The following is a 15194-nucleotide window of genomic DNA, read 5'->3' on the forward strand; positions in this document are numbered from 1 at the left end:
GCGGCCGAAGATGAGGTCGAGGGCGGAGCTTGACGACGGCGGCCGCGCGTGAGGGTCAGGTCAGCGCAAGGAAGAAGAAGATGCGAGGAGGCACGGGGGGAAATGAAAAGGACCCCACGGTCTTATTTATAAAGCGAAGGGATAAGATGGCAAGCGCGAGAATCGAGGAGCCAAAAAAATGGATATGTAACAGAGCTGTCGCCTCGATTTTCGGAGGCTCATTAATAAAAGTAAGGTATATACGGTTTTTTAATAATAGGTGACATCATGGCGGTTTATTATAATCTTGGAAGATGACATCATGGCGGGTTACAAGGTTTATGCGAAGGCGCTAAAGGAGGAATTTTCCTAAGTGTTGAAGATTGACATGAACAGGTTCAAATCAATCTGGGGCCTAATGTTGGGGATAATACTGCTGAGTATAAACCGGCCAGGAGGGGCCGCGTTATGCCCATAAGGAGTTAGTCATATTTGAAGCCCATGAACGCAGGGAGTATGGCGCTTTATGGAGGAGATCTAACGCGGAGGCCCAGGGCCCAAAGGCGGATTAGGGCCCGTAGACATAAACCGCCAGGTGATATGTAACTTGTGTTGTAAGATAAGAAAGGGTAGAAACCGAGCCGTACACGTTTATGAGCTGGCCTCGGGATTCTGTAAACCGCCGGGCGTCAACCTTTGTATATAAAGGGACGACCCTGCGGCGGTTTAGGGAGGACAGACGATAACTCGAGAGCCAGGCATAGCGGATTCGCTCCTTGGTCATCGAAACCCTAGCAATTTCACAACAACTGGGTTAGACCTTTACCTTCACCGCAAGGGGCCGGACCAGTATAAACTCCTTCTGTCCTTTGTCCCGCTTTAACCCCTTTAAGCTAACCCGTCGTGATGGCTCCACGACTAAGTCCTTTCACTAGGACATCTGTCGTGACAAAACCACGACACCCGTCCCGGAATCACAAATTCTCTGGAGGCAGGATCATAAATCTCACCGAGTTAGTCGCATACAGGGTTCACTAAGTTCTTGCAGCGAACATCCATCAGAGCCTGCATCCCCATGGCACCAGCAGCTCCCTTCTGCTCATCAGTAAATCCTTCATTCAAAATGGTCAGGCGTTCTTGCGAAGCCCTATTGCGATGACGTTTCTTCTTCTGCATAACAGGAAAATGATCATTTGTTGCCATGTTCAATGTCATGAAAAATTTAGTTCTAACCGAAGATCGAAAACATAATGTGACATTGAAAACATATGGGGGTGGAAAGTTACCTCTTTGCCATCTTTTGCCCGACCAGTCGGGCGATTCTGTTGCGGTGCATCCATGAAGTCATCATCATCGTCGAAGAAATGCATAAAGTAAAGAAATGCGAGCCATTGTGCTGCAACAAGAACAAAACACACATTATGCTGAAATGAAAACACAGCCGACGGATACGGAAAGAAATGCATAAAGTAAAATATTCACTGGATATCATCGATGAACAAAAATAAAAACTCCATGGCTGCCCAAAGTTTAAACATCTGAAGAGGGCAGTAATTGCCATGTGCTGAACATGCACAAAAAGGCAGAAAATAGTCAAATGGAAGAGCAACTGCAGAAACATGGCAACTGGACATGTACGTGTTTCTCAAGGGAGCACTTGCCAGCTAGCACAGTCTACTTGCCATGTTGGCTCCAATCAAAGTTGCAAATGAGGCAGAGCATTTGAACACCCACTCCCCCTAGGATTGTCCAACATGAGATGTGGCAACTAACACATTGGCTTCATAAAAAATGTACAGAACACATCTTCTATGTTTGAGTTGCCATGTTAAACACAAGGCACTCCAAAAAAAAGGGCACACAACTTCCACTGCACAGCATGTATTAAGGCCACTCACTCCCTAGCATCACATAAAAATGAGTTGCCATGTATTCACAAGCAGCAAATGTACAATGTTTAAAGTTGCTGTGTCAAACACAAGGCATTTGAAAAAAAAGGCAGACAACTTCCACTACACAACATGTAATGTGGCAACTCACTCACTGGCCTCACATAAAAATGAGTTGTCATGTATTCACAAGCAGCAAATGTACTATGTTCAAAGTTGTCGTGTCAAACACACGGCATATGAAAAAAAGGCAGACAACTTCCACTACACAACATGTAATGTGGCAACTCACTCACTGGCCTCACATAAAAATGAGTTGCCATGTAATGCAGTCAAGAAACATTCAGGTATCACAAGCCAGCATAGCAAACGCAAACTGAGTACTGGATATGGCATGGCAACAGACATAGTGTGCTTACAAAAATAAGTTGCCACATGAAAAGCGTAATGGTGGCAAAATTGACACGATTGTTCAGGAAAGTAGTCACCATCAGTTATGATAGTGTCATGGCAACAGACATAGTGTGCTCACAAATATTAGTTGCCACATGTAAAGCATATTCGTGGCAACTGACACACTTGATCACGAAATTAGTCGCCATCGGTGCTGATAGTGGCATGGCAACAGCATAGTGTGTTCACAAAATTAGTTGCCACATGGTAAGCATATTCGTGGCAATTGACACAGTTGATCAGGAAATTAGTTGCCATCAGTGATGACAGATGTTGAAAATGCCATGGCTGCCATTATCCTACGCTTTGAAATGCAACTACCTAGATCTAGGGTTCATTCGCAACTATCATACCGTGAAATTTAACAAACGCAATACTCACTACACTGGTGACCAGAGCATTTCGAGGCAAATCATATCTATCATCTGGAAAAATCGTCCGCTCAATCGCAAGGCAAACAACGGATTAGGCTGCGGGACGGGGGCGGGGACGGATATGGCCCACACCAGCATAACTGCCGCCGCCCGGCGACAAAACTGCGCAATGCCGCCCTAGATGCCAAGCACGTGACTCCACCGCCGACGGGGACGCCGGAGCACCGCGAATCGACCTGAATCTCAAGGAAACTCGAGCGGAAATTGAGCATAAAGGGAGGGGGCGCAAAATCGCAGGCAGGAAATGTGAGCACGGGAGGGAGCCCTACCTTCAATCTGCGGCTCTCCGGCGACGACGCTCCGGTCCGGCGAGCCCCACCAACAGCAGCGAATGCGGTCGAGTCTTCCGCCGCCGCCTTCTCCTCTCGGTTTCTCCTCGCAATCGACTGCAACTGATGTGAATGGGTGGGTTGGGAGTAATGAATGGGGAGGGGAGTAAACTAAACCGCGGATGCAGAGGGAAGTGGCGAGACGTGGAAGACGGCAACCGACGACTGGCGTGGCGTGCGGGCGCGACGGCAGTTCCACCGCACGCCCGGACTCGCAACCGCTGACTTCGGAACGAAAACGGTGTGCAGGCGAACTCTCTTACACGCCACACAATCGACTTGTCCTACATGGCACACAAAATCACCAGCTTCGTGCCAAGATTCGTGCAAAAAGGAATCGACGAGTTGGCTAACGCCCACACGTGTGGGCGTTAGTGTTTTCGTAAATTTATGGAAATAAGAAAGGAAAAAGAGACTGAAAGAGACGTGAAAGCTGGAAAGAAACTGAACACCTTCCACCATATGTTTTTTCCATTCGAAAACTCTTTCCTGTATTCTTTAGAATTTTTGTTGGAGTCATGAGGGTCACTCTTACTTTGTATATATTGACCGGGTTCAAAAAATATGAAGTAATTCTGTACACCGAAATAAGTTTTTCTTCATGGAAACCAAGTTAGTTTATTAACATCGAAATCCTATAATAAATATTGATCAGTTTCACATGTCATTTTTTTTCTATTTTGTCTTTTGTCTCTTGTGAAAACTGTATAGCTAAGTTCCACATACATATCTAAATTGTATTATTTGTTTATGTTCTAAGGATTGGCGCCGCGTCCTTATTTTTTCATGGTTACCCAACACTTTCACATGAAAGTGAAGATAAGGTTAGGCACAAGTAGACGAATTGATAGCTATAACAGTAGTGCACCATGACAGGTAAATTCTCGAATGCCACATGAAATCTTGAAATTATTTTGTATTTGTTGCAATGCATGCATATTGTATTTTGTTTAAATTCAATAATATCCTAAATAAGCTTCATGTTTTCCGAATTTCCAGGTTCATAGCAACAAGTTTTTGATTAACTGTTGGCATCATGACCATTAAAGAACGTCGATGTTGCACTTCAGGGTGTAGATCCTTCAATTAAGATAACTCGGTCCATAGTTCAGAGACCTCTCCTTCTTATCTATTTACTATGATCCGAACCTTGTCACGTGGGTCTGCCATCTCAAATTGAATCGGTGCGAGAGATAGGATATAAATCTCGTACCAAAAACTTCGATCTGATTTTGTTCTTCTCGCACGAACTTTCTGCCACCAAGGCCACACAGATCAACTTCAGATATAGCTATTTTACCACAAGGAGGATAACGCAGAGCAACTTTCTCGGACTCGTTGATCTGTGCCTGAACAAGCGCCGCCACCGATTTTGCCGCCACAGTGAACCCCACCGCCGCCGCAAAAAGCGAGGGATGGGAGGGACTTTATAAGAGAGCCCAACCCCTCGTCCTCGGCTATCAGAACTCGGCATGGGTGATCCGCCGACACCAAGAATCTACTGACGCTCAGATACTCCCTCCGTCTTTTTTTTACTTCACATATAAGATTTGTCTTAAGTCGAACTTCATAAAGTTTGACCAAATTTATATACAAAATTATCAACATCTATAATACACGAGATATACAATATGAAATTTGATCCAATGATGCATCTAATGGCATCGATTTTATATTGTGGATATTTATATTTTTTCCTATAATCTTAGTCAAACTTTATTATGTTTGACTTTAGACAAACTTTATTATGTTTGATTAGTCAAGCTATTCTTTTGTTCATTAGTGACTCCTTCTTCAGTAGGTTCAAACAAACGTCTTGATTCCAACATAGGCTCAGGTCAGCTTTCATCCACCTGACTCGCAAAAAACAAAAGGAAACAAAAACTTTCATCCACCTGCGTCTGCGTGCCCACCTAGTGCTCGTTTTTATGCCCACAAGGTCAGTTCCATGTCGACATACCTAGCTCGAGTACTATAGACAGTGACCAGCCAACCACTCACTTTTGTGAGCGCGAGAGCTGGGAGAGAGCCCGCCCTGTCATGTCACTCTCGCTTTGCTTCGGTTCAGTGGCTCCCGCTTGCTTGTGATGCGAACACCTCAGGACAGAGGACTAGATTGTGAATCCAGCCATCCAGGTCCAGTCGCTTTCGACTCCGGCCAGTAGCCGCTATTAACATTAATCCAGGCGGAGGCTTCCAAACTCCTCCTTGCTACGGATGCCAACCTTTCGTGCTCAGTCCTGTCAAGCTCGTGTGAATACGTTGGGACCGAGCTCAGGTGCGATGCCAACACCTCTGGCTTTGCATCTAGCCCAGCAACCTAGGACCGCAACAGAAAGGTCCGGGCCAGCTGACTGCCCATTCCACTAGTAGAAAACAAGGCTTTCGTTCAGGCCAGTTAAGCCCATTAGTCCCGGTTCAGTCACGAACCGGGACTCATGGGGCATTGGTCCCGGTTCGTGAGGTCAGGGGCCTGCCGGGTCTCGTGGGGGCATTGGTCCCGGTTCATCTGGCTCATTTGGTCCTGATTGGTGGGACGAACCGGGATCAATGGGCCTCGCTTCTGGCCCATCATCATTGGTCTCGGTTGGTGGCTTGAACCGGGACCAATGATATGCCTATATATATCCCCTCGCGTAAGAGCAGAGCACACTGCTCTGTTTTTTCTGGCCGGCAAGGGGAGAGGGCTTTGTGGTGCTCTAGCTCATCTCCTATGCACACGAGGTGTTCGATGGAATGCCCGAGCCACACTACTTAAGATTTCTCCTCTCCAACTCGACCTCCAAACTCCATTTTCCTCAATATTTGTCTAGGTTTAGCGGTCCATCACGTCCCGTCCCCGTCTTCACCGCCGTCGATCGCCCGCGCCGATCGCATCGGCGGCACCACCATGCTGAGCTTATTTTTATTATTGCTTCTTATTATATAGAGCGATGGTTTTGGTATCCGCCCCCGTCGGCCCTCGTCCTGTCTATGATTCGGATGTGGTATATATTATCTTTATAACTATTTGGTTCATTTATTGTTTATGACAATTATGCCGACCAACGTGACATAGATTTTATTTATCTAGGAGGTATCAGGTATGTGAACCGGAAATTCCAACCAACCCTATTGTCGAGAGGTTAAATTTAGTTGAAGAAGAAAACAATTTCTTGAAGGAAAAAATAAAAAAATGAGGAGGAGAAGATGATATTGGAGTTGCATGTTGCGGATATCGTTGATGATCACAAGATCAAGATGGATGCAATGCGCTTGAAGATTAGAAAGATTAGAAAATATGCCATTCATACCGAGGCTTGGTATCATTATGCCGTTGAATCAATTATTACCTTGGTTGCGATTATGATCGCATTTGTTTTCGCATTGAAATGTTTTACATAGTTTTAATGTATGGTTTAATTAATTAGATACTCTGAAGAGCTATATGTTGTTAGATGAGAACTATGTATGTACTTTAGTTTTAATGTGATGATGAATTTCTATTAATTTGGTTGCTTAATTAACAGCCCACAAACCCCAGCCCATGAACTGCTGACGCGTGGAAGTCTTTTGGTCCCGGTTGATGGCACAAACCGGGACAAAAGGCCCCCCTGCCTGGGCAAGCCGCAGCGACCACGTGGAGCCCCATCTGTTCCGGTTGGTATAAGAACCGGGACTAAAGGTGTTGGGCTTTAGTACCGATCCTTTAGTCCAGGTTCCCAAACCGGGACAAATGGACCTCACGAACCGGGACGAATGGCCTTTTTTCTACTAGTGTTCGATAATCATGTATTGTACCCAAACTCGAACGGTCACAATCAACCAATGCATCTATCTGTGAGAGTAATCAGCATCTCCATCCACTACACTGTACCTTCGTTTATATATTTCTTTTCTTCCTCCCGAGTTTATTGCACTCCACAGCAGCAACATCAGGTTCTCACAGATTGGCCGAGCTCCCAAACCCCAGTAAATCCCCGTCTCCAACTTTCTACAGAAGCCTGATTTCCTTTACTCTTTTGTCAAAGAAAGCATGTCTATTTGATCAAATTTAGTAACACAGCGTATTGAATTAGTATCTACAGTTAAGTATCTATGGATATATTAAAAGTAAATCATGGGCTTACCAGAAAAAATAAGGAAAAAATCTCACAATAATTAGAACAATCTGGACGTTTATTTGATGGAACAGAAAACCACAACCATTTGATCTGCTAACATACCAACGGTTAAAGATAATAATCCACCTCTGCCATTAAGTAAGGTTAAAGAAAATTACCCACCTATGCCATTGAGTAAGAAAACCTTCCACATTGCATTTAAAGAGACCTTAGACGTCTTTATTATATTCAAACCTTTCAGGTTACCATATCTCAAAAAAACAAAAACCTTTCACGTTGTCATTCAATGATCCCTTTCATGTTTCCCCCAGAAGAAACATTCACGTTTCATGTTGTCAAAAAGAAAAGAAATACTGGCCGGTCACCACCCTTGGACTTAAAAAATAAAAAATAAAGGGTCACATTATCATTCAATTATACTTCCAAATTGCATGTTGTCACAAAAAGGGCTGGCCGGTCACCAACCTTGGATTTAAAAGAAAAAACTGACTTGCTAATTGGTCAGTGGTCGAGTTAGCTTTTTTTAAACGAGTTAGAACATCTATAGCCGGGCGCCGAAACCCGCCTGAAACGGCTGGGCGGACGGCCCAGTCACTGACCAATCACAAAAGATCGACCTAGACGGGCGCCTCAAACGCCCGGGCAAACCGGCACCCTTCATATCTGGAAAACAGAAAACAGACGAGACTACTCTCACGAAATCAACGCTGGATGATTGTATACTGCTCACTCACATCTATAGCAGTATTGGATACCATAAAAAAAGCTCATGAAAAATAATAATGTAGGGCCCACCAGAGAGCGATCGGCTTTGTCTCCGCACGTATAAATGCTTGATGGAGTGAGCAAGCAAAGCAGCCACGACGCATAATAACCAACCCATCCTCTGCATAATTGGCCGCATGGCGTCGGGCAAGTCGGTGTCCGTCTTTGAGCCCTCAACATGGACTTACTTCTTCCTGAGATACGAGCCGCAACCACCCAAGGCATGCATGTATTTGGATACATTATGTGCTATTCATTCGTGCTATCTTATTCTATTGAAACACTGCACTGAATAGCTGGGGTTATGTGAATTAGTGTGATGTATCTATCTTTTTCTGGCTATTCTGGGCGTGGTATCGTTGCCGTTGTTATTATTTTGTGTGCACTTTGGAAATTTATACATGACGGCCCACTTATTCTCTCAGCAGTTCTGTTTCTGCTGGTAGCCTGGTACTCCCTCCGTCCGAAAATACTTGTCATCAAAATGGATAAAAGGGGATGTATCTAGATGTATTTTAGTTCTAGATACATCTTTTTCTATCCATTTTGATGACAAGTATTTTCGGAAGGAGGGAGTACTTTTCTAGTTTCACTCGTAAATTACTATTGGCTGGAAAAAATATTTTTTGAGAGTACAGAGCAACAACAGTTAGTACTACTTAGGCACGTATATTCTGGCCGTTTATAGGTGTACCCTATGTAAACAAGTAACCCTGTGGGAAATAAAGAAAGAAAACATCTTGGCAATTGATCAATCGCCGTGTCACGTCTCACCGAGCTAAGCTAGCTTCTTCTTCACCTGTACCTTGGTTTTCCGGGCGTGGTTGGTGCATCCCGCATACAGTTAAGGAGGTGTTTATCACTCAGGCTATTCGGACGTGTTAGCTTCGTGCATCAAGTTTTGTACTACTAACAAAATTACAATATGAATGAGCATAAAAATGATATAGGATGAGTGTAAAAATGTGGATGCACTAGAATTAGAATCTGGTGGTTGTAAAAACTGCCACGCGAGTTATAAAAAGGCATCCTAACAAAAGTACGATCGAGTTGGTTACTAAATTTGAACAACAGTTATAGAAGACAAGAACATATACCCGTGCATTGCAATGGGGAAAACATCTGTTATGATGAACCATCATTGGTCGGGTCGATAAATTGGGTCGCGAAGTCCGGCATCAATTAGGAGGGAGAGGAAGACGCCAAGGCCTACTCTTAGTGCCTCATATACTAACCGGTGTCTGTTTTATTTTCATCATCAAAATGAATGCTGCCAATTTACTTCTATCCAGGTTATATACTCAAGTTGGTGTCTCTAACTTAGGACCATTCTGATCCTACAACATTTAATAGTGACAGCCTAACAATTTTGATGTGATCCTATAAATTTATACATGACAGCCCACTTATTCTCATGTGATCCTACAAATACACAAAATCTCAAGTAATTGATGATGCCAAGAACAGAATAACTCACTTTGAATCATGGAAATGGATGAATTGTACAATGATCGGTGCCGATATGCTCAACGTGGTTCTAGTGACTGGCCCTATCCCTTCGCAATAATCACTATTGATGCCATACAAGGTGATCGGGCAACCCCCTCCATCTTGGAATACAATTTATGTTGTTGTGCTCCTGTTACATGGAATATCTTTTGGTGTTATCACACAAGGAGAATATCAACACATGCGACACAAAACGGGTACAAACAAGATGCAGGTTATCTTCAAACCAACATCAGATAGAGCCCTCAGAACTAATTACTACTCCCGGCCTCATGCCAACTGCCTCCCGGGTCGCTCCCGAGGACTCTGGAGGCACCGCCACCGCCACGCAACAAAGCAAGCCTAGCCAGCAAATCTCTCCGCCGCCGTTGGAGGAGGCCGAATCTCGGCGGACAGCGGTGGCGGGGTGCCACCGCTGGTCCCTCTCTCACCAGCTCTAGCCTCTCCTCCAACCCCCACCCCTCGCTCAGCCCATCAGCGATCGGCCAGGTTCCAGCGTTGGTGGTGCTCCAGTGACTCCCCTTGCCTGCAGGCAGTGGGAGGTCCTTCTACTACCTCACGATGTGCACGCCCGTGCCTGATCAGCAGCCGGTGCTTGGACTATTTCCCTCGTCCAGGCTAGGCTCGGATAAGATCTGACACATCAGAAATGCAGCAATGAAGGGTTGGGTGATGCACGGGACCTCCATGTGCGCGCAGGTGTCCAACCTAATTCTGATTTGGCAATGAGACGTTGGTGTGCGCCAGACTCTCACCGGGATGTGGACTGCGGCCGCGAGCCATCCGTGCAGTGGCCCGCCAGCTGCTATATGATCTGCTATGGTACATGCCAGGTGGGGGTGATCCAGATCCGGTTAGCCAAATGGTGGTACCGGCCAAGAATTGCGGTGATGTCCTACGGCTCCACGACAGCGGTGGTCATCGAAATTCGAGAGGGTCATATCTCCTTATTCGGTGGTTCACTACGGTGGTGAGATTCAAATTACATATGACGGCTTGACGCTGAGGTATGGTTGCACAGTGGCGGTGATCACATCGCATGTAGCTGCTGGGATCGTGAAAAAAGGTGACGACGACACGTGAGTGAGTTAGATGATGGTGCTACCTTAGCACCCGGTCTCGAGCTCCGGGGCGAAAGCCTTGGTCAGACCCGAGTGGTTATACCAGGCAATGTCGATGGTTTTTCTTACATTTTTTCGTTGTTGAAGGCATTGCTCGGGTATGCTCAAACTGATTCTTTAGGGTGAAAACCTAGATTATGTCCTTGTGCTTGGATCCGGTGACGGCGGTGCCAAAGGATCGCTCCCTTCCTAAAGGCGTTGATGTCGACGAATCTCGTTGTCCATGTAGTCTCATGAGATGGTTGGTGCGGATACGGTCTTTGTTGTAGTTTGCCAATCACATATCTGATCGCTTTAGGGTTTATCTTTTCTTTTTTCCTCGCCTTCGCATAGCTTTGGTCTTGTATGACTTTGCTAGTTCCGGCGTGTTTCCATATGTGTGAGTTGGTGTTGGTTGTGTGCATCTTAGCAATGCAGAGGCCAGGTGTGTTCTAATTGTGTTATGTATATTCTTAATGCTCATTTTGAGAAAATAAAATTCACCCTTTATCAAAAAAAAAAGATAGAGTCATCAAGATGCATACTTCTTTAATCTGGTGTTGTAAGAAACATATTTGAAATAACTATCCAATTTATTTTAAATGTATAGCAGTATTTACGTGAATACTACACGGTCAGGTAGACAGGGACTGCCTAGCTTCATTTATTCATATAAAGTCCCATTCACATGTATGCAGATCTTCAAAGTAGTGAACAAACAGTCAGACATCTCCACAACATAATTTTAAAGTAGTCGTTAGAACAACTCATCTAGATCGAATCCGTCAAAAAAAATCTTCTGCATTGAAATTCATACATACCTTGAAATTTTGAACAAAAAAAAATATTACACCAAATTCTAACAAAAAATTCATAAAACAAATCTGGAAAAATTGCGTTTCATTTTCACGTGCAATAAAATGGCCCAACAACAGTACACTGCAGATCGCCTCTACGACCACACGGTAGGAGTGTCTCAAGGTCCCAAAATTTAACAGATACCTGAACTTGCAGAAGTTTTCAGAAATGACAAATAGCAAAGTTGCAGCTAGTTATAACCAAGTCTAGATGGTATGTGTGTATGCCTCTCTTCTTTCACACATATCCCATATTTTCATTCTTTTCTCTAGAAAAGAAGCGGATCATCATGACGGTTGCGGTATAAATTTATATCTCTGTTGTCAGTCTTTGTGGTTACCACAGAAATTAACGACTATAAAAGGGTGATAGAAGGACAACCAGAAATTGTATCCCTTTTATTATTAGATATAGATTGAACAATAACAAATTTAAGACATGTGGGCGCACACATGCATTAGGAACTGGCTACTCTAACCTAGAAAAAGCCAGTCACATCATATGAAATGGCGCCCAGATTTTGTCTTGTTCTCGAGATTTATTTTTCTTTGCACAAAATGGGATCCTCAGCTCCCTTGTTGCCGCTATCCGAAAGGGCTATGGCTTCCACCCAAATATCACCACCACTAATTCCTCTTAGAATAAAATCAAAGGGGTATTTTTAATGTTACCCGACCTAGTTATCTTTTTGCTATGGCCATAAATAAAAATTCTAATTAAGACGTCAAATGTATTTCTTAAATTTAGATTTGCAAGTTGTTAGCTTTTGCAAATTAAAAAATTTCTCCGGAGGCACAAAATATTTGACATCTAGTTATGCAAAGGCAGTGTTTATACTCAATACACCTCAAAATCATTGAAATTTTGTCAAATAATTGAATCATCATTTACTATGACTGTATGCTATAGAGTTTCCATGTCCCATACGTTTAATTGATACGTTAACGACTGTGGTTATAATTGTAACCAATAAATTTATGCAGAGGTCAGAGGAAAGGATGAAGATTAGAATCAATAAATTGAAGGAAGTTGTTCACATGTTGTTTAAGACTTGCAGTAATAGTTTAGAGAGAATCAAGTTGGTGGATGCAGTCCAACACCTAGGAATAGCACACCTCTTTGAAATACAGATAGGCATGGCACTAAGTGACATACATGAAAGTGAACTCAGTATCTCTAGTCTTCATGAGGTTGCTCTTCGGTTCCGCCTTCTTAGGGAACATGGGCTTTGGGTATCTCCAGGTATCCACCTACACATGTAAACATTGAATACCTTGCAAGAACACTTTATAAAAATGAATTAACATGAATATGTGTTGCAGATGTATTCAAAAAGTTTAGGGGCGAAGATGGGTCCTTTAACGGGTATATAACAAACGATCCGAAGGGACTCCTATGTCTCTACAATGCAGCATACACGTTAACCCATGGCGAGCCAGAACTCAGAGACGCCATCTCTTTTGCAAGGCATCATCTCGAATCATTGGCATCGAGCCTTGAATCCCCTTTAGCAGAGCAAGTCAAGCGTGCCCTTCATGTACCACTACCAAGGACCTATAGGAGGTTGGAGGCGCTGCGCTACATGCCAGAATATGAACAAGAAGAAGGGCACAATCCAATCCTTCTAGAGCTTGCAAAGCTGGAATTTAACCTCCTCCAGGGTGTCCATTTGAAGGAGCTCAAAGCTATATCTGAGTATATTCATTGACATAGACCCACCCAACTATATCAGTAAATATACATGTGCTTTTACATGCTTCATTGGGACTATCGATTAATTTTGTTAGTATGCATGGATTTTTTTCCAGGTGGTATAGTGACCTTAAGGGATATGTGGGACTAAGTTTTGCTCGGGATCGTGTGGTAGAGAGCTACCTTGCGGGATATTGTGTGTTCTATGAGGAAGAGCACGCTCTCCCACGAATGATCTTTGCCAAGTTAAATTTTCTGCAGACAATGTTGGATGACATCAATGATGTTAGTGCCACCTTGGAGGAGTATGGGAAGCTCGACGCAGCCATACAAAGGTTATCTCGTTTGCCAATCTTTGTACCTGTGGTGAAAAACTAATAATTCTACTGACAATAGATGAATTGTTGGTGCTTGTTTGAACTAATTAATTTGTCATGCAGATGGGATGAGAGCGCCGTTTCTCTTGTGCCAGGGTATCTAACGAAGTTCTATAATAAACTGTTGATCTGCTTTAAGGAGTTTGATAATGAATTGAGAGTCAATCGAAGATATTCAATTGATCACATCAAGAAGAAGGTACAAAATTATCTTTTTTTTTACATTTTTGGCTTAGAAGACATATAAAGGACCAAAACACCCCTCACTGATTTTTTTAACAGAGCTCAAAGTTTACTCTTTGCCGTCGCTCCTCCCCAAATGGAGGTACTTGATGAGTTTGTGTTAGTACCACGCGCGAGATACTAGTAGTGGAGGATGGTAACGAGAAAGAAAATGCCTCTCTGCTTTGCCTGACCATTTGCTTCTTCGAATGTACAACTTCTTCAACTAATCTACCGCTGCGCAACCTGTAAAGGTTCTGGAACATAGAAATTTTATGATCAACTAATGATTCGAGATGTATGTACGTAGAAAGGGTAGCCGTTGAGAGACTTGTTTCTTGGGGCACGAGGATCGTTGGGTCATTGTCGACCGGAAAGCATGTAAGTGAATACAATATTTATTGTTTGTTACTAAACAACAGAAACCTATTTGTACTTCCTTCGTCGCAAAACAGTCTGTGTTGTAAAAATTGACCAGTACTAGTTTGTGCAAAAGGCACATGGATTGGACGATTTTTTTAGGGTCATTAACTTGCATAAAAAACATGTCAGCACGTTTATCTCTGGGAATCATTTATATGTCTATTTTTGGAAGCATATCAATATAAAAAATAGTTGTGCTTTTAATTAATGGCTACCTTTGCTCGTGGGCATGCATGCAGTTCCAACTGCTATCTAGTTGTCATCTCCAAGAGGCTGAATGGTTGCACAAAAATCACAAGCCCAGGTTTGAAGATAAATTGCATTTGGGTGCCATGTCCGTAGGCGCGGTAGGGCTATGCGTGTATATGATGGTTTGCATGGGTGATAAAATGCCCAAGGGAGCACTGGAGTGGGCACTTGGATACCCCGATGTCATCATGGCATGTGCCAAGATTGGGCGCCTAATGAATGACCTTGCTGCTTCATTCAAAGTACGTTGGTAAACACACATATAAGTGCAATTAACTATGTTTGTTTGTAATTAGATGATCTCTAGCATAGCATTAAATTAGTTAAATTAACGGAAACATGCATGGATGCAGCCCCGGAACAACATGGACGTGGCCAACTGCGTGGAGTGCTACGCCAGTGAGCACAAGGTCGCAGAGGAGGTCGCCTTTTCTGCCATCGACTCGATGATAGAAGATGAGTGGAGGACCACCAACCAAGCTCGATTTCAACAAGGCCGTGAGCTGCTGCCTGCGGTGCAACGGGTCGTCAACTTGACTCTCAGCGTGCCAGTGTACTACGGTGATAGGAAAGATGCCTTCACTTTTAGCTCGCATCTTGAAGACATCATCAAGAGTCTCTTTGTCAAGCCCATTCCCATCTAGCTACTACTTTGTGTACATCATGCAAGCATGCATTAAGTATTTGTTTTCTTATGTACCTTCAATTTCTGTGTGTTTTCCATATCCCGTATTTAATTCGGCTGGTCATGTGTCATGTGTGCACACCTAGTATATGGAGGTCAGAAAAAAATATAGGCTTAGCCGAGCTCA

General features: G+C 43.6%; 1 protein-coding gene across 1 annotated transcript; it reads left to right on the forward strand.

Moving 5' to 3' along the window:
- The first annotated feature begins 10848 nt into the window (after window positions 1-10848).
- On the forward strand, window positions 10849-15194 carry LOC109751709 (tau-cadinol synthase-like). Its single transcript, XM_020310601.4, has 6 exons — window positions 10849-12661; window positions 12742-13114; window positions 13228-13446; window positions 13552-13687; window positions 14373-14624; window positions 14736-15194. The coding sequence occupies exons 1-6, from the start codon at window positions 12397-12399 to the stop codon at window positions 15024-15026; spliced, it is 1536 nt and encodes a 511-aa protein (XP_020166190.2). The 5' UTR covers window positions 10849-12396; the 3' UTR covers window positions 15027-15194.

Source organism: Aegilops tauschii, chromosome 2, assembly GCF_002575655.3.
Source record: "Aegilops tauschii subsp. strangulata cultivar AL8/78 chromosome 2, Aet v6.0, whole genome shotgun sequence".
NCBI classification, from domain to species: domain Eukaryota; kingdom Viridiplantae; phylum Streptophyta; class Magnoliopsida; order Poales; family Poaceae; genus Aegilops; species Aegilops tauschii.